We start from the raw sequence: 23,216 nt of genomic DNA, 5'->3' as shown, positions 1-23,216 counted from the left end.
ACAAGGTAATAACTTGGAATTCAATAGTTATATCTTAAATTAAATATTAATTTGTAAATATAAATGATTTAAATTTTAGTTATAAAATATTGTTTCTTTAATATGATTCATTTTATAAAAAAAATTAGATATTTTATTTTTAAAATAAAAGTTATATAAATTAAATTAAATTCTTGTCAAATTTTTTTAAATAATAAAGTAATGATTTCAAGTAGGTACATTTTAAATTTAAAATAAATAATAAATTATATTTTAATCTCTAAATTTTAATATAATTAATAGATTAATTTCTATATTTTTAAAATTGAACACTTAAATTTCATTATAATTGTTTCATAAAAATTAGAGATTATTCCATCTATATTTACTATTAAAAATATAAAAATATTTTTATTATCTTTTTAAATAAATAAATTATACTTTAATTCTTAAATTTTAATATAATTAATATACTGTCCTTATATTTTTTAAATTAAATACTTAAATTTCTCTATAATTATTAGTATATCCAGATTCGATAATTTCATTCATTTCTTATAATTAAAAATATAAAAATATTTTTATTATTTTTTAAATTAAAAATATTAATGAGTTAGAGTTTTATCCATTTTATTTTACCTATTAAATTTTAAACATTTTATTTTTTTATTTTTCATTTAAAAAAATACTTAAACTTCTATTAACTTTTATCTAATTTATCTCATTTAATTAAATTTTAACACTTTTTTATCATTCAATTTCTATTTAATAAAATATTTGAGTATCTTATAATTTCAAAACTTAAAAAAAAAAATACTTATAATTTCAATCGTTTGTATGCAGTATCAAGTAATTTTAAGTAGGTAGTAAACTTTTACAACTAATTAATAGTAAATTCTTAATATATACACCAAATAATTTCTCATTAATTAGGGTGTTAATGTACCATTCTTTTCTATATGTGTGCATACATATAAAAAAATTCTGCTTTCACACAGAATAGCAGAGATATATGATTATTGGACAAAGCATTAAAAACTGAATCAATGACAATTAATGTTGGAATAACTAATATTTGATCATGAAATAATTGTTTGTCTTGCTTTAATATATTTAGAGTTTAAGATAGGGACCACTTGCCCTATCTTAAAATATAATGTCCATATTTCCCAATGCAAGATTTTTAAGTACATAACACCAGATTTTTTTTCCCAGCCCACAGAAGCAGTAACCAGCAATCCCACAGCCCCTGGTTTGTAACTTTTCCATCCCTCTCCTCACTCTATGTACTATAGCTGCTGCCATTGGTGACCCTCGCTTTTGTTGCAGCACTTGCAGCCAGTACAGCCTTTATATGGCCATCAAGTCACAGTTTTAGCTATATGTGTGGGGTGTGAACAAGTAGAAGTTATGGCATGTAAATAAATGAGATAGCATTCATTTGGCCAATTGCCAAGTGGGTTTCTTCATTTTTTTTCTTTTTCTTGATATGTCAGAGAGTTGGCACTCTTTAATTCTCCATGGGTGTAGGATTTCTAGCATTAAATTCTTTCCCCCATATATTTCATCTCTCTTACTGTCTCTATATGTATAATTCAATGGGGTAGCCCTTATTGAATGCCGAACTGCTTGCTTGCTTGCTATAAAATCTTGGATTGCCTCGCTGATTCTCTTCATTAAAAATATACTAGCTATGGCAGATAGGTGGTTTACTGGTATGGTAAAGGCTTTACTGAGGTGTCAAGAGGCTGTTTCTTTGTGGGTTCTTGCAGCAATGGAGGGTTTTGTAACTGGGATTTTTATTGGAGTTATGAAGAAAGTTATCTTTGCTGCTTTCACTTGTATTTTTGCATTAGGTATGTGTAGAAATTATTCTTCATCATTTCATTTTCCCTGAATCCTCAGTTGTTGATTATAGTGATCAGAGTCCATTGTTTTTTACAGGAGGGGCTGCAGTGGGCACTGTTATAGGAGCCATGAAAGGGCAGACAACAGAAACTGGGTTTTTTCGTGGGTCTGGAATAGGTGCTGTTTCAGGTGCTATCACCGCCTTTCAATTGCTTGAATCAGCTGCTGATGGCGAGCCATTGTCCAAGGTAATGATCTTTTTTTCTGGGTTTGATTTGCTAAACAAAGTGTAAACAAATAACATTGCTATTCACAGGTTGCTCTATTTTATAGCCTGATGAATGGGAAGGTGTTCATGGAATGGGTAAGTCTTGCAGTGCTAAAAGCTTATCAATGGCAAGTAAGTACACTTAGTTATTGCATGATTACATCTTATGATTTAAGTAATTAGGGTTTGATGATTTAAATAACTTTTCAGATCAGTGAACTGGAAACCACTGACAGAGAAATTACAGAAATTTATGACACTAGTGGAAATGGAGGGTTATCCAAGAATTGCATTCAGAAGCTTCCTCAACTTGAATTCCAATCCAATCACCAATTCTGTTGCTCTATTTGCTTGCAGGTAAAGAAATCATATCTTTATATAATTTTCTTAATGGCTATTTATTTAGAAGGATTGATTTCATTTGTGTGCAGGATTTGAAGGATGGAGATTGGATAAGGGAACTTCCCAATTGTGGGCATTTGTTTCATATGGATTGCATAGATAAATGGTTGTGTAGAAATGGGTCTTGCCCAATGTGTAGAATTTTTGCTTGCAATGACTCATGTATTCTACATATGTAAACCATTTGGTTTTTGAGTTTTGGTTCACTAATTAATTATAAGGAGCCTCATACAACATTATTATTATTATTATTATTATTAATTATAATTTTAAGCTACTGAAATAATTGACTGCATGGCCCACGAAGAAGACAAGAGTCTGGTCCCATTATGGACGATATTGATATGACGAAATCAGATTGGACCCACCAATTGGTAATACCAACTTTACACAGCTGATAAGGATCTCTGTGGAGAAACCAGGGACAGCGAAAGAGACAGACAGTAGAAAACAGTTACCCAAGTTGAAAAACTTTTGGAAGTCCTCCCAAATGGGAAGCATCAGACACACCATCTAGGCATTACTCGTGGAATGGTTGTTAAGTCTGAACATTCGGGTTAACCGTATTTACTTTTAAAATTTATTTTCATGCGGTTCGAAACAATAAATTAAATTTTTAGAAGCTATTAATAAATTGTAAAAATTATCTAATATTTTATTTTGTTAATAAAATAATCCATTGATTTATAACTTTATGTATAAGACGTAAATAAATTTTATGTTAATAAAATATAATAAATAGAGCATTGGTAAATATATTTCACATAATAATTCTTTAGTATATATAAAATATTTCACTAAATATTTTTGTTCAACACTATTACAAATTATGGGTTTCTTTTATTTATTTAAACATGAAAATTTGATATGATAACATTTCAGAATAATATACACATGATTTATAACAGCGTAAAGCATAAAAAAATTATATATATTTATATATGATAAATATAAACTATATCAATTATATTATATCGGAGTTTATTCATATAAATATTTATAATATAAAAATATATTCATGGTATTATATCTATTATAAATTTTAAAAAATTAATTTTAAGTGGTGTTTATTTTACGAAAAATAATTTTTATATTTTATAATATTTAATATATTTAAAAAATTTAATAAATGAAAAATATTTTTTTAATCTAAAAAATAAATTATTTTAAGAAAAATGATTGGATCTTTTTAAAAAGAAAAAATCATTTTTTATATTTTAAAATTTTTATTAAATATTTTATATTTTTCACATAAAATATTTTTAAAAAATATTTTCTAAATACAATTTTTTTTTTTAGAAACAAACGGAATCTTACGATAATAAAATTTAAATGTTGTGATTATTTTATTAATTAAATTAAAAATTTAAAAATTTCACTGTATTTAATTTAAATCCCTTATTTAATTGAAAAGAATTTACTTTGTTATACAAAATTTAAATGTAAATCAGACATTTTTTGGTCCATTATACCTAATAAAAATTGAATTTATCAGAAAGGAAAATACAAGTAGTCAAATTAAATGGACATTCTGCAGACATCTTAGTGCAATCTCCTCTAAATGCATTACATGTATGCCAAATGGGGCTTTTGTCCATGAAACTGATGATACAATTTTTATCCTTTTAGAGCATTTACATCGAAAAAAAAGGGGCTACCCTGCATGGTCAGATATGACTACTTATTTCCATCTGGCTTTCTCTGCAATTTTCATAGACACCATTTCCATCGCTACAACTAGATCTTCTGTTTAAGAACATGGCGCAATTGGACTTTCTGGCTCTCCATCCTTGCCTCCATAAGCTTTGCCTTCAAGCTGTTCTTATGCATTCCACGTGGCCATTCGATACAACCTTTCATTCCTCGAGTTATGTGAGGGTTACCTGAGTCGGGTGAACTCCATTGCCCGACTAAATCCGGGCTGAGTTCACCTTTACCAGACCCTCTATCTGGAGACACAATGCCTCCATTAGATTTCCTTCCGTTTGAAAGCCTACTGTTCATTCCGTCTACTGCTATTATTTTGTAGTTATCCCCATTGTTTGGGTACGATCTCCAAAGCTTCACAATGGATGAAACCTTCTTCAGCTGTCTTGTTGGCACAGAACAGAGTTCGCTGATTTCACTAATTGGGGTTTCATCAAATGCTTTTTCTTCCCATTCTGTTCCACTCCCTGAGACATTGCTGTCCCTGCAATTCTTGTTCACTGATGGGAAACTCCCTTCTGGTGAATAGCTTGAGCCTTGGTCCTCAAGATGGCTCACAGTTTCCCACCCACTCTCATCATCTTCTACATCACCATTCTGATCAAGATATGCATCAGAATGCCTATGGCTGCCATCCTTGTTCATGATGTTCACTTCAGGACTCACGGTATGAATTTTTGAGGCATGACTGGCAGGACTGTAAGCAACGCATTGCTCAATCTCCCTCTCATTAGGTTCACCAGAATTAACTTCTTCAAAAACAGAGAAAATATCATCTGGATTAGGCGGCACATATTTGAAGTCCTTTATGTCCTGAATACTCACAGCCGCAGCAGCATGTACAAGCGATTCTGCTTCTCTCATTTCCTTCAAATCTGAGGCTGCACTTCTGGATCTTAGAAAATTTTCTAAATCTGCAACAAGCTTGTTCATATGAGAATACTTCTCTTCAATTGCCACCTTTGCATCAATCAGCTTCATTTGAACGCGTTCTTCACGCCACACCTCAGCCATCTGCAACATCTTCCTTTCCTCATCCACTTCTTCCCGCAGTTTCAATGACTCCCTCTTTAATTCTTCAACTTCAGCCTTGTCCTCTCCAATTTCCTTAGCAAGCTCATCACACACTTCCTCAACCAATTCTCTGGATTTTCTCTCTTTTTCATAATCCAGCATAAGTCGCTTTACTGAAACCTTCACATCAGCCATCTCATTAACCAATTTGGAATTAATAATTTCCAACCGTTGGCGATTTTTCCTTTCACGGTTCAAATCAGCTTTAATATCACCGATAAATGCACGAATTTTCTCATGCTCTCTGCTCCTCCATGCAGCTTTTTCTTCAGTGACTTTCTTCAAGAAGTGCTCCAGTTTCTTTTTTGAGGACTGGCGCTCAGCCTCTAGCTCCTGAATGCGTCTTCGGGCCTGCTCTAGCTCCACTTCAAGTGCAGAAACCACTGATACAGCACTTACTTGTTGATCAAGATGCTTCATGTGGCTATAAATCTGGCGAGCCTCATCTAATGTTTCCAAGCAGACAGGGTCCCACTTAGTTGCGCTCTCCATTGCTGAGTTGGAAAACTGGAACGAAGGTTCAAGCTAAAACAGAGGAGAGCAGTGGCAGAATTAGAACACCAAACATAAAAGTTATTGATAAATGTGCAAGTAAAAATAATGAAACAGAACAGCAGAGCAAGGAGCATTCAATTCTATGCTTTCAAGAGATTTCACAGCTGAAGATGATTCATGATTGTTCCATACCCCCCCCCCCCCCCCACCCTTTCTTAATCCAGTGATTATTGATCTTCCCTTTCAGATCTAGACAAAATTGTGAATTAGTCAATTTTTTAGCCATATTGATTTTAATACTGCAATCTTTTGGTAAGCAGCTAACCTTTCTTCTGTCTAAATTATCTAGATTTTAACTAAAAATCTACTTTTCCAGATAAATGCAGTGCGTCTAAATATATACATATATAACCAATGCACTTGCATGCATCCAGGACATATAAATTTATTATGTTATTGAAATTTCCATGGTGGAAATTGCTAAATAAACACTGCTTTCTAGTCTTCCATTGGGAATAAGATGCCTGATCGTAACAGGAAAAACAACTTTGTCTATAAGATAGATGATTGTTAAGGTTGTATTGACATTGATTCTTCAAAACAAATATCATACAAATGGGAATGGAATCCCAATTTTTTCGTCAATGTGTATGCCACGTAAACGAGATAATTAAAAGTCTTACATTGGTCCTATTATTAGCATCAATCAATATTGTCGTTATCGAATAAGCCAGTAACTAACAGCTAACGATTCAGTTAAAGAACTTTAGGAACACACATACCTTACACAAGAATCTATTCTTTAAACCAGATACATAACTTGGACTTTGTAAAGGATCTTGTATTTCAGAATCATTTACTTCCTCGCTTTGATGAGGTATAAATGAGATGCCCATGTGACCACCACCAGGCTGCAGAGTTAAACAACACAAACTCAAATCTCCAACATTGAAAAATAAAATGCTATGTAGATTCAGAGATACGATTTTGGAAATGGAAACGAAAAAAACAAATGATTCCAGTACACACTCATGGTTTCAGGAAGTCATTTGAACAAGGATTGAGCAGATAGCAGATATAAATAAATAGATCTCTAATATCATTCAAAAGTAAGATTATAGATTAATATCAGCCAAAACTAAAAATTTAACCAAACTGTGAAACCCAAATTCAGCAAATTACTAATTTCTCACATTGATATAACGAGATGAACGTATATCTTTAAGACGTATCAAATATAACAGATAGTAAATCGATTCCTGCATGTACAGTTGAGTAAATACCATTAAAGAGAGTAGTATTTAACAACCTCTGACGACCCACAACTTTCAATTGGAAAACATGACCAGGCTCGGAAAAGTTGCAAAATTAAAGTAAGCACGTATCTATAGTGATCAATGAAACCAGTAGGATCTCATTTTCATAATAATTTTAGTCAACTTCAAAATGCAAATAAACTTGAACTACAAGTGTACAATGTTTCACCTTTATTCTATATGGCGAGTATTTCTCGTTCGGCGATGATATTCATGTAAATACAACCAAAATTAATAACAGCAGTTAGTAAAGTAAGTACATACCAGCATTTCTATTCCTAATCTATTACAACTTCAAAACAAAGCAAAAGGACCGAACACATTGTTCACACAATTTTAACACCTAGCAGATCACATTCAATACGCACTTAAATCAAAAAGTTGTCCATAGCTACAAAAACCACACGCATTTACTGGAGGAGTTATTTATAACCCCAAAAACCCATAGATCTTTCCAAACAGAGAACGGCGAATAGACATAATTAGAAAATCACCTGAAACCCTGATCGATCCCTCCTCCTCTCACCGACGCCTGCGTTCATAGTCTCCGGCGGCTGTAAGCGCCACAATCCAGCTGCCAGCTTCCTCGCAGACACCGCCCTCGAGATTTTCCGGCGACCTTTACGGGCACCAGTCTCGAGCTTCTCCTCCAGCTCGTCGTCATAGTCATCAAGTCTAAGCTTTCTCTCTCTATCTTCGATCTTCCATTTTAGAAAAGGCGTCTCTGGTCGGCTCCGTCTCCCAACTGGAGTTCTGGTTCTCTTCGATCGGATAAGACTAGGATTGCGGGTCCTACGTCGAGGCTTGAGAGCGGTTTTGAGATCTGGATGAGGCTGCGGGTTCCGAGCTTTAGAAGCAATATAGGCGCCCGGAAATGTCGGCGTGGAATGCGGTTTCCCGGTAATCTTCATTGTTGCAGCTTGCGACAACCAGCCATTCAGCAAGCAGAAAAAGAAGAGAAAGAAACTGCAACTTTAGAGAGAGAAAGAGAGAGGGAGTTTTGTTTTTGGCCGTAGTTTGTGTTTGTGCGTATGCAACGAGGAAAAGTAGAGAGACAGGAGAAGCAGTTTGCTGAAGAAAACGACGAAGAACACTCAGAGAGTAAAGATTTATACGCATACGCTCTGTATACGCAGTCAACGTATTTCCAGGCTTGAGTGATTTTCGACGGTGCTGCGTCGCTTATACGACGGCGTTTTAACATGAGAGAACCGCGCTTTGCACGTGCCTTAGAGCATGTGCTGTGCAGAGAGACGTTGTACATGTTTGTACATTAAATTATGAGAATTCCAATTTAAAATAATAATAATAATAATAAAGAGAATTGTTATTTTAATTCTTTTTTGTTTTTGACCATCTTTAAGCAAGCCATGTTCAGTTCCAATATGAGGGACTTGGTGTAAACGACAACCAAATCAATAAGCATGGGTGTTATATTTACAATTATCAAAATTTTAAAATAATGGAATTTAAAAATTGAACAAATAATAAATAATCCTCAATTTATAACAGGATAGTTTACATTATTTGATTGAGAGCAGAGTGAAAAGCATCCGAGGAAGAACACACGTGGATAGTGGTTGAATCCCCATGAAATCCAAATGCTATTGCATTTTGCAAGAGAACGCTATGCAGAATTTCCCCTTCAATCCTTTTATTCTCTCAATATTTGTCCTACGAATGGCTAGCTCGAAAGGGACAATCGGGGTGCCATGCAATATAATATATCATCCCTGCCTAGGCCTATACCGGTGCGGATTAGCTGCTAAAATCTAGCAAAGAAGGGAGATAATATTCCCTCTCTAGCTTGAAAAGGGGTAAATATAACTTCATGTTCATCATCCATGGGGCTCAATTTGTGGTATTTATTTAAATTATATGAGTAAAACTATTGAAATATATGAAAGTATAGATACTAAATTATGAATAGAATAAAAGAATATTGATATATAAGGCTAATTTATTAATTTTTAAAATTATAAAATTAATAACTGCATTTTAAAAAAACAAACAATTGAAATACAAGTTTACCAATTTCTTTAAAATATTACATTTTTTGAGAGGGGAAAGGAAGATCCAAGCCACCGAATGTGGTGGCTTGGTTAAATTAGCATAGCATGAGCATGGGCCCTCTTTTTATTTATGCGCGGTGGGGCCGACAAGTGGGCATTATGGCTTGTTGGACTTGTGGGAGTTCATCCATCACCATGCATCATGCATCATCAATGTGTTCGCTTTCTCTTTGAAAATGCCCTCTCATTTTTTCCATTCTCTTCTTTTATACCAAACATTATTTCCCACAAAAGGCCACCCTATTTAATATCATAATAATTTAATAAATGGAATTCACTCTTTATTTGTTTATTTTGTATTTAATTTTATTGAAATTTTTACTTTCAAATCTTTTTAAATTTTAAATTTAATTAGAAAAAAAAATAACCATAACTGTTTTAAAACTAAATTAAACTGTTTTTAATAATTAAAAATTAAGTATGTTATAATTTGATTTACAAATTAAATTATAAGTGGATGTAAAACTCTTATAAATAATATATTATTCATATTTTAAGTGGATGTAAAATTTAGAAATAATCTAAAAAGTGCCAAAAAAAAAACTAGGATGACATGGCATTTCATGTGAAGATAATAAATGATGAGATGAGAGGATAGCCCAACTTCATGGAAAAATCATTTCAATCTGTTATGAATACCAAACTCCATGCAACCCACGTAAGCACTAACCTCAATTAACCTACTTTCAATTTTATACACAAAGAAAAATCAACGAACACTTGGGCTTCATAGCCAATATATATAATAATTAAAATATAATTTTGAAAATTTATTTTTTATAAATATAAATATTATATATTGTATTTGATGAATATTATAATTAATTTAATTATTAGTTATAATATTTTAAATATTTATCAAAATACTTAATTAAATTCAGTTATTTAAATGACGGTCGATCTAAATATATAATTCAAAGTTCAATTGTGAACTTTTACCGAGCTAAGAAATAGAAATCGAGAATTCTTACAGCATTAAAACTCATAATGAGATTTATTATTGAATTATATCTGAAATTTTTTGAAAATGACGAAATCAAATTTAAATATATGAGTCGAAATTTAATAATAGATGGAACCGAATTATTTAAATAAAAAATCCTTGGAGTAAAATATGGAGCATGATTCGATTTGGAATTTGGATAACCATCATTATTCGAAAACCTAAACTTGAGATAGGGGTTGCATCAATTAATAATAAACACAGGCTAATCAATTCTCATCCATATCCCCTGCACTTGCGTAAGCCGTAAAGTGCATAAACAGGCAAGAGAACTTGGAAGACCGGCCTTTACAGGCAAGCCTATGCATAAATAAACTGAATTCCAAGCCCACCAGGCAGCTCCATTTTTATAACTTGCTGCTTCTTTTCTCAAACACTCAGCTTTAAGCCCATTTACAATCTATATCATGCTTCATTCTCTATTTATTGAATAACATATTCTCTCTCTCTCTTACATTCAAAAATATAAATTTTTTTATTTTTTTAATTATACTCATTTTAAATATATAAAATTTTATTAAATATTAAAAAATTACAAAAATTTTAAAATTAAATAAAATTATAATAATCGATTTATATATTGTTATAAGGTAAAAAAAATAAAAGTAAATAATAATTTTAGGACAGTTAAAAAATAAATATAAATAAAAATTATAAAATAAAAAAGTATTAATTATAGTTTTATTAGAAAAAATTAATATTTAGTAAAAAATTCATTAATTAATTTTTTTAAATTTAAAAAAATACGATAAAATATCTATGATGGTTTAAAAAATTTTGTTAATTTTAATTATTAAATTTTTTACTATTTAATTTATATAATTAAAAAAATCATTAGTTAATCTTTTAAATTTATAAAAAAACTGCTAATCAGTAGTAATAAGGAGAGTGTTTTAAAGGAGAATGTTTTAAATTTTTTTATAAAATTTAATGATTAAAATTTATAAATAAATTAATTAGTAAATATTTTAAAATTTTAATGTATTGTTTAAAATAAAATCATCAATTAATAAATTTTGTCATGACTAAATATTAAAACTTTTAATAAGGCTTGAAAGTTGAACCCATGGCTTTCATGCTAAAAGTAATTTTAATGATATTAAATTTAAATGTATTGATTATTAGAAATCATTTTTCATATATATGCTGTTACAAACTTTTTAATATAACCAAAAGTAAATCAATTTAATTGATAACTTTTTTTCTTAAAAAAATCTTATATTTTATTAATTAAATTTTATCAAAAAATTATTATTATTTTAAAAAAATTACTATAAAATTTAATATTAATTAGTTAATTTTTATAATTTTTAAAATTAATTAAAATATCTCTCGTTATTTTAAAATATAATTATTTAGTTTTTCTGTTAATAATTCTATTAATTAAAAGAAATAAAATATTTATAAATTCCAAAAATAATCTCATATTCTTCAAATTCGATCTCATAAATTAACAGCAAAAATCAATAAACATTAAGCCTAAAAATTGAATTTCAGATGCAAAAAGACAGGCAGAAAATGATTCAAATTTAAACTAAAAATTTAAATGAAACACACAAAAAGTACCAAATGTAGAAACAACAATATAAGGAACTAAATTCCAGATTTTATAAATAAAATCAATACAAGTTATAATCCATAAACTCCTGCAAATAGAAAAAACCATAATCAAATCTCATTCAACCAATAATTCATTAATACACTAGAACTCCATAAATAACAAATCCATAAAATCTACTGCAAATCTAAATAATCAAACTAAGAAACCCCATATATCTAAACCTCTATAAACCCATAAACAGTAAAATAGGGTAACCATTCAACATCGATCAGATTAAGAGAGAAAGTAACTGGCAAGGAGAGTGACCATCGAAGAAAGTAATGTCGACTATTATTCAAACAATAAAGATATATGGAGGATTTAATAGCAATGAAAATGGAGAGATATAAAAGAGTGGAACAAGGAAAGTGAATACTAAAAAGACGACACTACAGAGCATTTCAAACCGGCGATGACCGAAGATTGAGGGGAAAGAAAGGGATAAGAAGAATTGAAGGGTGAGAGGGGGAGATGATAGTGAAGCTGGCAGCAGATATAACTGGTTTGATTCATCCGATTTAGGTCATTGGATTAGATTTTTATTTAACTAATCAATTCTAATTAAATTTTTCGAATATTTATGACTTTTTTATTTAATATATTTTAAAATAAAAAAATATTTTAATTAATCATAAAAATTATAGGATTAACTCATTAATTTTACTAAAATTTAGAAGCTATAATAATTTACCTTTCATTTTATTTTAACCATAAAATAATGTAGAAATATTTTAACCATAGACAAAAAAAAAATCAGCATTTTCCTGCCAACTTTTGAATTTCACTCTTTTAGTATCTATAGTTGATTGTTTAATATAGAATCACTTGGACTGATCAAGAAATTGTAATGCTGTGGCTTTTTTTTAAAAAAAAAAAAAAAAAAAGAGTCCCAGGGTGAGTAGGTCAAGCAAAGTTTATTTTAGCTGATACAAAATTAATTATTGAGTAATATTAAAAATAATAATTAATTAAAGTTTGACTATGAATTATGTTAAACATTTGGTGTCTTCCCACTTTATTCATATAATAAATAATTATGCATAGTTATTTGTGTGTGCAAGTCTCTTTCAGTGTATAACTGGACTTCAACCATATTTTTATACCTAATCATAAAAAATATTAATTTTATTAAAATACATAAAAAAAAGTTAAAAAATATTTTTTTTTTGTTTTGAATAAAAATATTGTTAAAAAATCAATTTAATTAAATTTGTACCAAATTTTTAGCTTCAAATAGAAAAATAATGCACAATTGTGGAGTATGAAAATGGTGCGATGGAGTTGAAGTGGAGTGGGGTGTGAAAAAGATTCCCAAAAGTGGGCGCAGGATGACGGCGAGCTCCAATCCAAACATTTGGTGGAGTTAGATTTGGGTTTGTCGGCCTACACCCATAGCTAACTCTCCGCTCTACGTATAATAATAATAATAATAATAATATTCTCTATCTTATAATTTTTATTTATTTTTTATTATTTTAAAATTATTATATATATATTTTTATATTATAATAATATATAAATTAATATTATAATAATATTTTATTTTATAAATTAATATTATAATTATATAAATAATTTTTCATTTTTAGTTATATATATTCATTAATAAAAATATAAAGTTTCCAAAATGATAATACTGTATAAAATTTCTTTTGATAATTTAAAATAAAAATATATTGATTGATACTCAAAATTGTATTTGCATTTTATATATATAAAAAAAGAGTAAATAATAGACAATCACGTGAGGGCCCACACTCACTCACACGTGAATTATCATAATGAAGGTTTATTGCTTTAACCTGACAGATTCGCTTGGCAATTTTGGGTTCACACTTGAAAGATTCCCTTTTTTTAACGCGTTCACACTCTACCACCCACCTCATTTCCACTAATTACTTTTTGTCAACTCAGTTAGTTAGCCGGCTAACGTTACATTATTAAAATTTTATATTTTTATTTATCAAAAACCCTAAATTAATTATTCTTTTCTCTTAAACGCTAAAAATATAAAAATATTTTATTAAAAATTAGTTTTATAAAATAAATAGTTTTTAATTTAAACAAATTACTGGGGGGTCTTGGAACCTTAGCCGAGCCGAGCCTAGCCATGAGCCATGGAGAGCGGATAGGAGCAGTAAGTTACTGTGGATATGGGGGCACATCACATGCATTACAGTTGAAAAGGCCAATCAAGAATTGGTGTGCAATGATAGAGTCAACACTGGTTACCTGCCAGGTCACCCAGCAAATCCATCCTACGTGGCAACAGATTAGGTTTGACTCTTTCTCTCTCCCCAGCGCCCCTGTCTCTTTTTCTATTATATATATCCGCCACCTCTCCATCTCCAAAACCTTGCTCCCTCTCTCTCTCTCTCTCTCTCTCTCTCTCTCCTGACACCAACCAACCATCCAACCAACCATCCAACCAACACTTGTTTCAAAAAAGCACCACAGCACCCACCAAAAAGTAGAATGGGAAATTGTTTACGCCGTGAATCCTCCATGCAATGGGGCGGCGACGACTGGGGTTCACCGGTGCCGGACCGGTTTTTCTCTGCCAATACAAGACATGGAAGCAGCAGGAGTGAGAAAGTCATGAACGTAGAAGAGGAGGAGCTTTATGGAGACAACAAACAATTATTATCTTCAACGTCGTCAAGCACAGAAGTAAAATTCAAGATTACAAAGAAACAGCTTGAGGAGTTGCTGGGTAGGATTGACATGAAAGAATTATCAGTAGAACAGGTATTAGCCCAGTTGATGATGAGCGTCGGCTCTGATCGATATGAATCGCATCAACGGTCGTGGAGGCCTAATCTGCAGAGCATTCCCGAGTGATAGACGGCGGCGACGATCAATAAGTTTCATAATATTATATACTCATGCGTGTAGAATCGATATCTTTCTGCTCCATTGGATGATGTATAGCTTGTCTGTATATGGTTTTATTTTGTAGGGAAGATTCATAGATCAAGAAAAATGGAGCTCCAAGCTATGTTCATTGTATATAAAATTTATAGAAAAACAATAGCTGGTTTTTGAGTTCAGAAGTGAATCTTTGTCTTATTGAAAAGTGATCATTAACCACGGCCATAAGGGAAAAATACATAAGAGCAATTAATCAATGGTTTCATATTTAGTCTGTTGTTGAATTTTGTGTTAAGAGTATTAATTAAATCATAATCTGGATTAGATCACTATTTTTTATATATATTTTCCCAATTTTCTAGTGTTGATTCGTGCGAGTAGACGAGTAAACTCGGGCGAGTTATTGCATTGCAAGTGAGATGAGGACGAAAATGGCCGGCAGATGGTGATGAGAAGAGCAGGTCGTGCAAATTGCAAATGGGAAATGCAATGAGCAATAGCATGTGATGTGCATATGTCGTTTTCATTCACCCACTGAAAAAAATAATATGTATAAAGTTGGATTTATCTAGTGGGTCATGTCTCTTGATTAGATCAGATTCATTCAAACTCGAAACACTCACTATACTATACATATTTATATATCTCCTAATTCTTTTTTTTTTTTTAATTTTATCTTGCTAAGTCAATTCGAGATGACCAATATTAATTAATTAAATTAAATTAGTTGAACAGGTAGAGGACTGATAATAATAACATGTTCCCAAAATGGATGGCTCAAAGGACCAAGTCATTACTTTGATCTGATGTAGTATTGATGGAGAGGGTGATCTCTAGTACTAGTAACTTGGACTTCTTCAAAGAAATTAAAGTTAAACATTAATTTGGAAGTTGCAGGTGATTAGCTTGTGTCTGGGAACTTGCAAGTGATGATGTTCCTAGCAATTGGCTGAATAATATTACATAATTAATATAAGACTTTTCCTTCGTCTCCATCTTCATGTCACAAACTATAGGCTTTGATTAGATTTTCATTGTCAAACTAAGGTAGCTCAAGCTTTTACGGCTGTTCAATTTAATTTTCAATGTCTTTCAACTTGCAAAGTTGATCAGTCCTCTTATAACATAATAAATAAATAAAAACATGAGACTGTTTTCCTTTGCGCCTAGATTTAACCTATCGATTATGATTTAATTATACTAGAATTGTTTTTAAATGTAAGTTTAGTTAATACATAAGTTCTTTTAACTGCCAATGATCAAATTTTCAAATTTTCTTTTCTATCTTCCGACATTCGAATTTTTATAAAAAAAATAATTAAATGAGAATTGTCAATAATATATATATATAACAATGATATAAATTATTGAGGTTGGAGAATTTAAATTCATATACGTTTCATATTTAAAATTTTATATTTAATTTGATAAGAAATAAAATTTATGGAGATTTACTATTTAATTTTTAGGTATTGTCATTATTAACAAGTCAATTTCTATAATTTTAAAAATCTATTAAAACATTTTTATCTTTTTTCAGATCTATTAAAATCTCTTTATATTTTTTTAGATATTTTAAGAATTGCTTCATTCTCCTTCTCTTTCTTCTTAAAGAATAAAAAGATAAAAAAAACAAAAGCGAAGAAAAATCGAAAAAGAAGAAGGGGAGGAGGAAAAATTGAAGAATAAGGAGAATGAGTAGGAGAATGAGGAGGAGAATAGGGAAACTAATTTGGTTTTCTATTATATTTTTAATGACATAAATAGACGAAGTATTATTTAGTTGATGAATAGAAAATATAAGAATATTTTAATAAATTTTTAAAAATATAGGGTCTGATTTATTAATAATAGTAATATTTAGGAATTAAATTATATATCTTATTGATTAGTTATGAAAAGACTAAAAAATTAAGGAAAATCAAAACTGGAAGGAGGATCTATATGCAATTTAGAGAATTTCACCAAATGTGCGTATGTATGATTTCTTATTTGCATGAGTAAGAGACTAAGAGTCTTCCATAATTGTAGGTTCTTACCCTTCAAGTTCAAAGCTTATTCAGATTTATTTGGAGAAAGAAAACGACATGGGAGAACAATCTATGATACAATGCAAGGAGATGATCAAAAGTTCTGTGGGGGTAGATAGCGAACAAAGATAATAGAGCAACGTAGGGGGCGAGATGATTGATGACAGGTGTTGCTAAGATGAAAACCTAGTAAGCAGGTAAAGACCAAGATATGAAACAAATATCAAAAGATCAACAAGATTAACAATGTCTAAAAGGGTAACAATAAAACTGTGGACCTAATACTAATGACATAACAATAATTAATTCCTTTCTCCATCATTCTAAAAAATTAGTTATCTTTTTAATACATCTAAGAGAGAGATTTTTCTCTCCAATTTTCTTCTTTCTTAAAAGCCGTCACTATCACTTACACCACTTGTCGGTTCTGTGGTGGAGGTGACCTCTCTTCCTTTATGCCTTAAGAGTGGATTCCTTCCTCATCTTCGAGTGATTTTTTTTTCTTTGATTTGTTTTTTTCGGGTTTTTACTTTTATGTTTTAGTTTTCTTTCGTATGTGTCATATTCTTCTTTTCATCTACTTTTTTCTTTAGATTGTATGATTGTTTACTGCATGTTTTTTGCTTATAGATCGATAACTTTTTTTACTAGAGAAACTCTACGACGAATAGTGATAATAGTTAGTGAAATGCGAATAAGATACTAAAAAGCACATCTGTTTCATCTTTGTTGGTGACTTTTTTCGATATGTGATTAGTATCTTGATGAGAGAGCCGAAGACGATACTTTCCTTAGTTTGTTGTGGAGATACTAACTCGATTTGGTGTGGATAGCCTCTGGAACTTTGGATAAGGTTTGCTAGCTTGCATGTCACCTCTTCTTCTAGATTTTAATATTTTTATTGGCTTTTAGCTTTTATTGATGGATTATCGATAAATTCACCTAAAATATTCTTTGGAGTGGTCGGTATTCCAAAATTTATATCAATTCCTTTAATAGCAGAATTTCTCATCGGATTATATTATATCCGAATCAAGGATTGAATTATAGGATTAAATTTTATCTTAATCTTCAATGTGTAATCTCTTTTGATATATGTCTGGGTCATTTTGATTAACACAATAGACCTCTTAATTTTTAATAAAAAAATTATAAACCTAAATAATCAAAGTTCAAAAATCAAATTATATTGATATATATCAAATTAATATAACTCAAACCATTCGAGTCAACTCAATAAATTATAAATTTATTGTGGATAGCAATGCCACTACATGCATGTACCTTAATCTCCACATCATGAAAGACAACTTATAAATAATTTATCATTTCGCTCAAACAACCTTTGAAATGATAAAAAGGCAGCCCAAGTAAGAAAATAAAAGCCCTAAAAGCTCAACCACTAGAGCACAATCTTGAGAAGGGATGATATAGAGTTTGTCAGCTTTTCAATTTTATGTAGTGATGGAAATCAATATGTTCTATACAATGCTTTTAATATTACATATAATAAATATAAAATATATTTAATTTCAGTATAAAATTTAAATTAAAAAATTATATATATTTTATTAATATAAATTATCAAAAATTATATTCTAATTTATTATTAATTTTTACAGATTTAATTTAGTACTGTAAATTAATGATAAACTTAAATTTATTTAAAAAAAATCTAAATAAAAATTACCAATTATCCAAAATTTCCCCAAAATTGCGTGAATCATTATAAATTTTGCAATCTCAATATTTCCACCGTAAGAAGTTCAGTACAATTTACACTTCTACAGAGAGGGAAAATTGATTTAATTTTGCAAAATCAAAGAATGTCAGCGCGCCAAACTTCCCCACCCTAATTTCTCTATTTCCCTCAATCCCTCTCCTCCTCCATCTCTCTGTAGTCTCTCCCTGATGGCCGATATTGAACCTCCATCTTTCTCTCTCGGCCTGGATCTCGATGCCGAACCGGAACCCCAAATACTCACTCGACACCATCAACAGTCCGGTCTCAATTCAGCCCCAGGTCGGAGCTCCTGTACCCTCTTGCAGGACGATAATGATGATGGATATTTCCAACCCCGAGTCACCAATTCCGAAGAAGATGATTTCGGGCTTCAGGTTATGGATTCAGATCCCGAAGATGGACCATATTCGCCCCGGATATTCAAGCGGCTGAGGCGAGGACCTGCAATCGAGGAACCAAGATTGAAAAATAAAGAAAAGGATGTGGTTTGTTGTGATGATGAGATTGAAGAGTTTTCCTCGCAGGAAGATTTGGTTAGAGGTAACAATGCCCGTCCTTTTTTTTGTGGTTCATTTGTCTATGTTTTGTTAGAATTTTTTTGGGGGTTCAGTTTCATTCGCTGTTACTTCATGCATATAGAGTTAATGCAAGAGTTGGTTGCATGTAGAAGTGGCGTTAGTAATGGGTTTAATCAGCTAATTCATGAACCGATATTTGTTTTTGGAAGTGTACAAAGGATTAGGAAAGAAGTTGAGACCTTGCGAAGTGATGTTGATTGTTGAGTGGAAGAAGTTCGAAGCCCTAAAAACATTCATAGGTTTGAGCTCATAGCTGGACTAGTATCTAGGATTTTGTTAGAATCTTTCTGTTGTACTGTATGCGATAAAGCTGTTCTAGGAGAGAAAAATAAACGAGGGAAAGAAATAAATGATTCTGTTATGTTTTACAGGAGTCTATTATGATTCCTCGTGATCTCACTTTATCTTTGAATGTTCAAGAATCAAATAAAGGGTGAAAAGCTGAACAGAGTTGCATATAACACTCCCCTCAGCGATGGTGTTGCTATTTCAAGTAGATATAGATGTATCCCAAGCGATCCAAAAATGATCATTTTAAATGTTGGGTTGACAAGGAAAACGCAAGGGGAATGTGTTGAGAAATCTAAAAGTGAATAATGGCCCAACTTTTTGTTTTGCGAGGGACTTGATATTTATAAAATATTGGTTAAAGAGCTTGCATTTGGCCATTCTACAGGTATTGGTGCAAGAATTTGAAGTTATTAACAAGCAGATTACTGAACTTGGATAAGTTGGCTAAGGCAATTTCTAGGTTGGAATGGACTTGATGCTCATCGCTAGCTCAGGAAATTCTTTTGCACTGGTCTCTAGCAATTTAACAGCATATTGAGCTGTATGGCCCGACCTTTCTTTCCAAACATATATATGTCTTGAATCTTGATCTACTTATGGCTGGAAATAGTCAAAGTGACTGCGCTGAGCAAGCCTAAATTCAACCCAAATATTGGCTACAATACATGCATGCTCTTTGCTTAGGGCAACTAATCACAGGAACTCATCTTGGCTGTAACTTAAAAATTTCAAATCATGCCAATGCGATGAAATATTTATATTTGATATGACTTTTCATTAGTGAACGAGTGGCACTCTTCCATTGTCTATATTATAGATTCAAAGATTGTTATTGCTTAATTATAACTTGTTCTAGTCAGACTTCTTTTGATACATTGTTACATTCACTTGTTCAAAATTACATCTTGTTGAGAGGATTTCTCTGATCGTAAATGTCAGCTTGGATGAGCCTGCCTTAGCCTTAGAGGGTGTAAATTTGCCTTTGGGTGTTTATGTGATTGAGTTAATATGCTTAACTTTATGACTTTTCATTAGTGATCGAGTGACACTCTTCCATTGTCTATATTATAGATTCAACAGATTGTTATTGCTTAATTATAACTTGTTCAAGTCGGACTTCTTTTGATACATTGTTACATTCACTTGTTCAAACTTACATCTCATTGAGAGGATTTCTCTGATTGTAAATGTCAGCTTGGATGAACCTGCCTTAGCCTTAGAGGGTATACAGTTTGCCTTTGGGTGTTTATGTAATTGAGTTAATATGCTTAAATTTTCCTTCTAGGTGTCTGTCTCTAATTAAATATTGCAATCAATTTCGTCATGCATCCACATACCTAGATGATTAATTTTTCTGGATCAATATTTTCAAAGATCTAAGTTTTTCTTTCCATAGCAGATGCACATTCATCAAAACGGTACAGTTCTGTATGTAGTAGTTCAAAGGTTCATCTGCATGGTTCTGGGGTTCTGACTACCCAATCTTCAAGCCAGAAGAAAAGGAAAGAGTCTTCAGATGCTCCATCCTCTTCTCATGCAGAGACTGGCTACAATGGTTTGGTATTTCCTAAGTTAACTAGAAGTCCTCTTCGAAGGTTTCAGTTAATTGATTCTGATTCTGATTCTGAAGAGCCTCCTGTGAATGAAGATGTAAGTGAAAAAACTACTTCATCCCTAAAGGAGCAGAAGCTGCCTGCATGTGAACAAAGAAGAAATCAATCAGCAGAGAAACATCAAAATGATGATTTGTGGAGAGATTTCTATCCAGTAAAGAATTTTCACATTCCAACACCTGTTCTGGATGAGGTATGTGAAGAATATTTCCAATCCCTTCAAGATAAGAATGCAGCCCAGAAAGTGGGAAGTGATTTATATAAAGGCAGTGTGGGCTGTCATACAGATTTAAATAGCATCACAGGCTATGAGCAACGATGGAATGCAGCTGACCCTCTCCCTCCAGCTCATCATTATTTCTTCCATGATGATTCAAGGATTCAGACACTAGTCCGCTGTCGCTTACCTAACTTTTCCCCTTTGGGCATAGTTAACAAGGGAAATCAGCAGCGTAGTGAATCAGTCATTAATTACATGTAACTTGCTTCGTGTTCTTTTTCTTCATCTTTTGTCTCTATATCCTTTATCATGCTACATGTTCCTTTTCTTCTTCATCTTTTGTATCTGTAATGGTATAGTCTCAATTGTTCTATCATGCATTCTTCCTGCCATTTCAGGAGTCAATTCCATGGAGAAGCTTCTAAGCAGGGGGGAAGGCGAGGAAGTCATAATGGGAAAGGCTCAACAAGGGGAAGAAATAAATTAGAGAAATCAAATGCCAGAGCAGTCATGAGTGCTTCTGAAGGCTGGGTAGACCCCAAAAGCAGTTCTAGTATTCCGAAGGATGCTGGGAAAAGACGTGTTCGTGCCAATGGTCAAGCTGCTGGTCACTGGTTTACATCCCCTGAGGGGAGGAAGGTATGTTGAATTACTGCATCTGAAATGACATTTTTATTAATTTAATTTTTTATAATAATTATTCAGTGATTGATTGGTTCATGTTACACTTGCTTTGATGTATCAATCAATAGTAGAATTAACTAGGTCAACTTTCCAAGGATGTTTCCTTTTATGGCTGATGCCAATACCCTAAAATCTTAGAATACGAGTGAGTTTCTCTATTCCTTCATTGAGTTGGCAGCGATTTTGATGCAAGTGTATACTGCTTTCATGAAACCATGAGGACTAGTTTTACTCAAATATTTCTGAACTTGTGCTAATCACCACGCCACAGTGATAAAGTAGTTCCATATTAGCAATATATTAAAGTTACATGGGTGTTAAAGTTGTAAAATTGCAATAGTGATAATTGGGGATCATGGATTACCTGTTAAATTATGATTCTTCCCTTCACATAGGTTTATCAACAGACGCAAATCAGATGATAATATTCCTGGATTTTTATCAAATTAAGTGATGCCTCCTTTTTCCATGTCAACATTTTGCAGGCTCCATTTCCTTTGCTTTTACTTGTCTATTTAATTTATGATGTTTGCTTTCAATATTTTTAGTGCACCCGTCTGGTCATTTGTAGGTTTATGTTTCCAAAAGTGGTCAGGAGTTGACCGGTCAAATTGCCTACAGACACTACAGAAAGGTAAAAGAAGGACAATGTTTTATTCATTTTTCTTTCCTTTCTCCTTCTCCCCCTTCTTCCTTAAGAAAATTGTGTTGTTTAAATTTGTATTTAGCTTTTATTCACATTTTCGTTCTTGTTGGCAGGAGAGTGGAGGGTTTAGAAAGTCAAAGAAGAAAACCAATGGGAAGAGGAAGAAAGGCTGAATGTGGATGTCAGCGCACCTCCTTTGCATTTTTTTTTCTTTTTTGTTTCTTTTTTTGCCTTATACGTGCAAGTTAATTCTTGTAAACATTGTAGATTAGATTTTTCATGTGGCTCATCTGCAATCAAGTTTGTATTCTTGGCAATGCATTTTCAAAAACATCTGCCAAACATCATTCATACGAGGATGCTCATTCTAAGATTCAAGTCTTGGGATGGTAATGGGAGAAAAATCCATTAATCTCTGCAAGTGCAATAAAAGAACTTTGGTTTAGGGGACTTCGTAAAATGAAATTTGAACTCAATTTCGAAGGGATTTCTACTTTAAAGGTTGTTTTGAAATTGGGACTATGAAGTCTCCTGCTCGATTCAATTATTCCTCTTGCCTGGCTTAAGCCTGCCTGCTAGAATTATGCCCCAAAGGTTTCACTCTCCCACTGATTCACACAACAGAAATTCTTGGTCGAGCCAGGCTATAGGTCATATGAATGTGTTTTATAACACACGTCATTTCCTTCCTTCACTGAAATGAATCACAGGGTAAGAGGAATATAGCACGGTTGACAAGTTAACGAGCACCTTTCTCCGACTGAAGGGTAGGGTG

At 31.8% G+C, this 23,216-nt stretch overlaps 4 protein-coding genes across 9 annotated transcripts; 3 read left to right on the top strand and 1 right to left on the bottom strand.

The window, feature by feature from the left end:
* The first annotated feature begins 1,176 nt into the window (after window positions 1-1,176).
* Window positions 1,177-2,746, top strand: LOC110611014 (NEP1-interacting protein-like 1). Of its 5 annotated transcripts, none has more exons than XM_021751111.2 (6): window positions 1,177-1,231; window positions 1,671-1,835; window positions 1,924-2,075; window positions 2,144-2,227; window positions 2,306-2,452; window positions 2,527-2,746. In XM_021751111.2, the coding sequence occupies exons 2-6, from the start codon at window positions 1,673-1,675 to the stop codon at window positions 2,674-2,676; spliced, it is 696 nt and encodes a 231-aa protein (XP_021606803.1). In that variant the 5' UTR covers window positions 1,177-1,231; window positions 1,671-1,672; the 3' UTR covers window positions 2,677-2,746. The 5 variants fall into 5 exon arrangements, with proteins under 5 accessions (XP_021606803.1, XP_043810630.1, XP_021606806.1 ...); XM_043954695.1 differs by having other exon boundaries at window positions 1,216-1,231; window positions 1,309-1,835; XM_021751114.2 differs by lacking the exon at window positions 1,177-1,231 and having other exon boundaries at window positions 1,238-1,835; window positions 2,161-2,191; window positions 2,343-2,452.
* A 1,218-nt stretch (window positions 2,747-3,964) lies between these two features.
* LOC110612035 lies at window positions 3,965-8,179 on the bottom strand. The gene is made up of 3 exons (XM_021752674.2): window positions 7,584-8,179; window positions 6,556-6,684; window positions 3,965-5,803 (listed from the first exon to the last, which is right to left on the bottom strand). The coding sequence occupies exons 1-3, from the start codon at window positions 7,998-8,000 to the stop codon at window positions 4,235-4,237; spliced, it is 2,115 nt and encodes a 704-aa protein (XP_021608366.1). The 5' UTR covers window positions 8,001-8,179; the 3' UTR covers window positions 3,965-4,234.
* A 5,955-nt stretch (window positions 8,180-14,134) lies between these two features.
* On the top strand, window positions 14,135-14,813 carry LOC110610847. The gene has a single exon (XM_021750922.2). The coding sequence runs from the start codon at window positions 14,240-14,242 to the stop codon at window positions 14,603-14,605; it is 366 nt and encodes a 121-aa protein (XP_021606614.1). The 5' UTR covers window positions 14,135-14,239; the 3' UTR covers window positions 14,606-14,813.
* A 3,603-nt stretch (window positions 14,814-18,416) lies between these two features.
* Window positions 18,417-22,901, top strand: LOC110610428. Of its 2 annotated transcripts, none has more exons than XM_021750345.2 (5): window positions 18,417-18,949; window positions 20,675-21,368; window positions 21,510-21,750; window positions 22,367-22,429; window positions 22,555-22,901. In XM_021750345.2, the coding sequence occupies exons 1-5, from the start codon at window positions 18,577-18,579 to the stop codon at window positions 22,612-22,614; spliced, it is 1,431 nt and encodes a 476-aa protein (XP_021606037.1). In that variant the 5' UTR covers window positions 18,417-18,576; the 3' UTR covers window positions 22,615-22,901. The 2 variants fall into 2 exon arrangements, with proteins under 2 accessions (XP_021606037.1, XP_021606038.1); XM_021750346.2 differs by having other exon boundaries at window positions 18,419-18,949; window positions 20,678-21,368.
* Window positions 22,902-23,216: the final 315 nt, after the last annotated feature.

This window comes from Manihot esculenta, chromosome 3, assembly GCF_001659605.2.
Source record: "Manihot esculenta cultivar AM560-2 chromosome 3, M.esculenta_v8, whole genome shotgun sequence".
In the NCBI taxonomy this organism is placed as follows: domain Eukaryota; kingdom Viridiplantae; phylum Streptophyta; class Magnoliopsida; order Malpighiales; family Euphorbiaceae; genus Manihot; species Manihot esculenta.
Note: the sequence above shows the minus strand (reverse complement) of the source record. Positions and strands in the feature narration are given on the sequence as shown.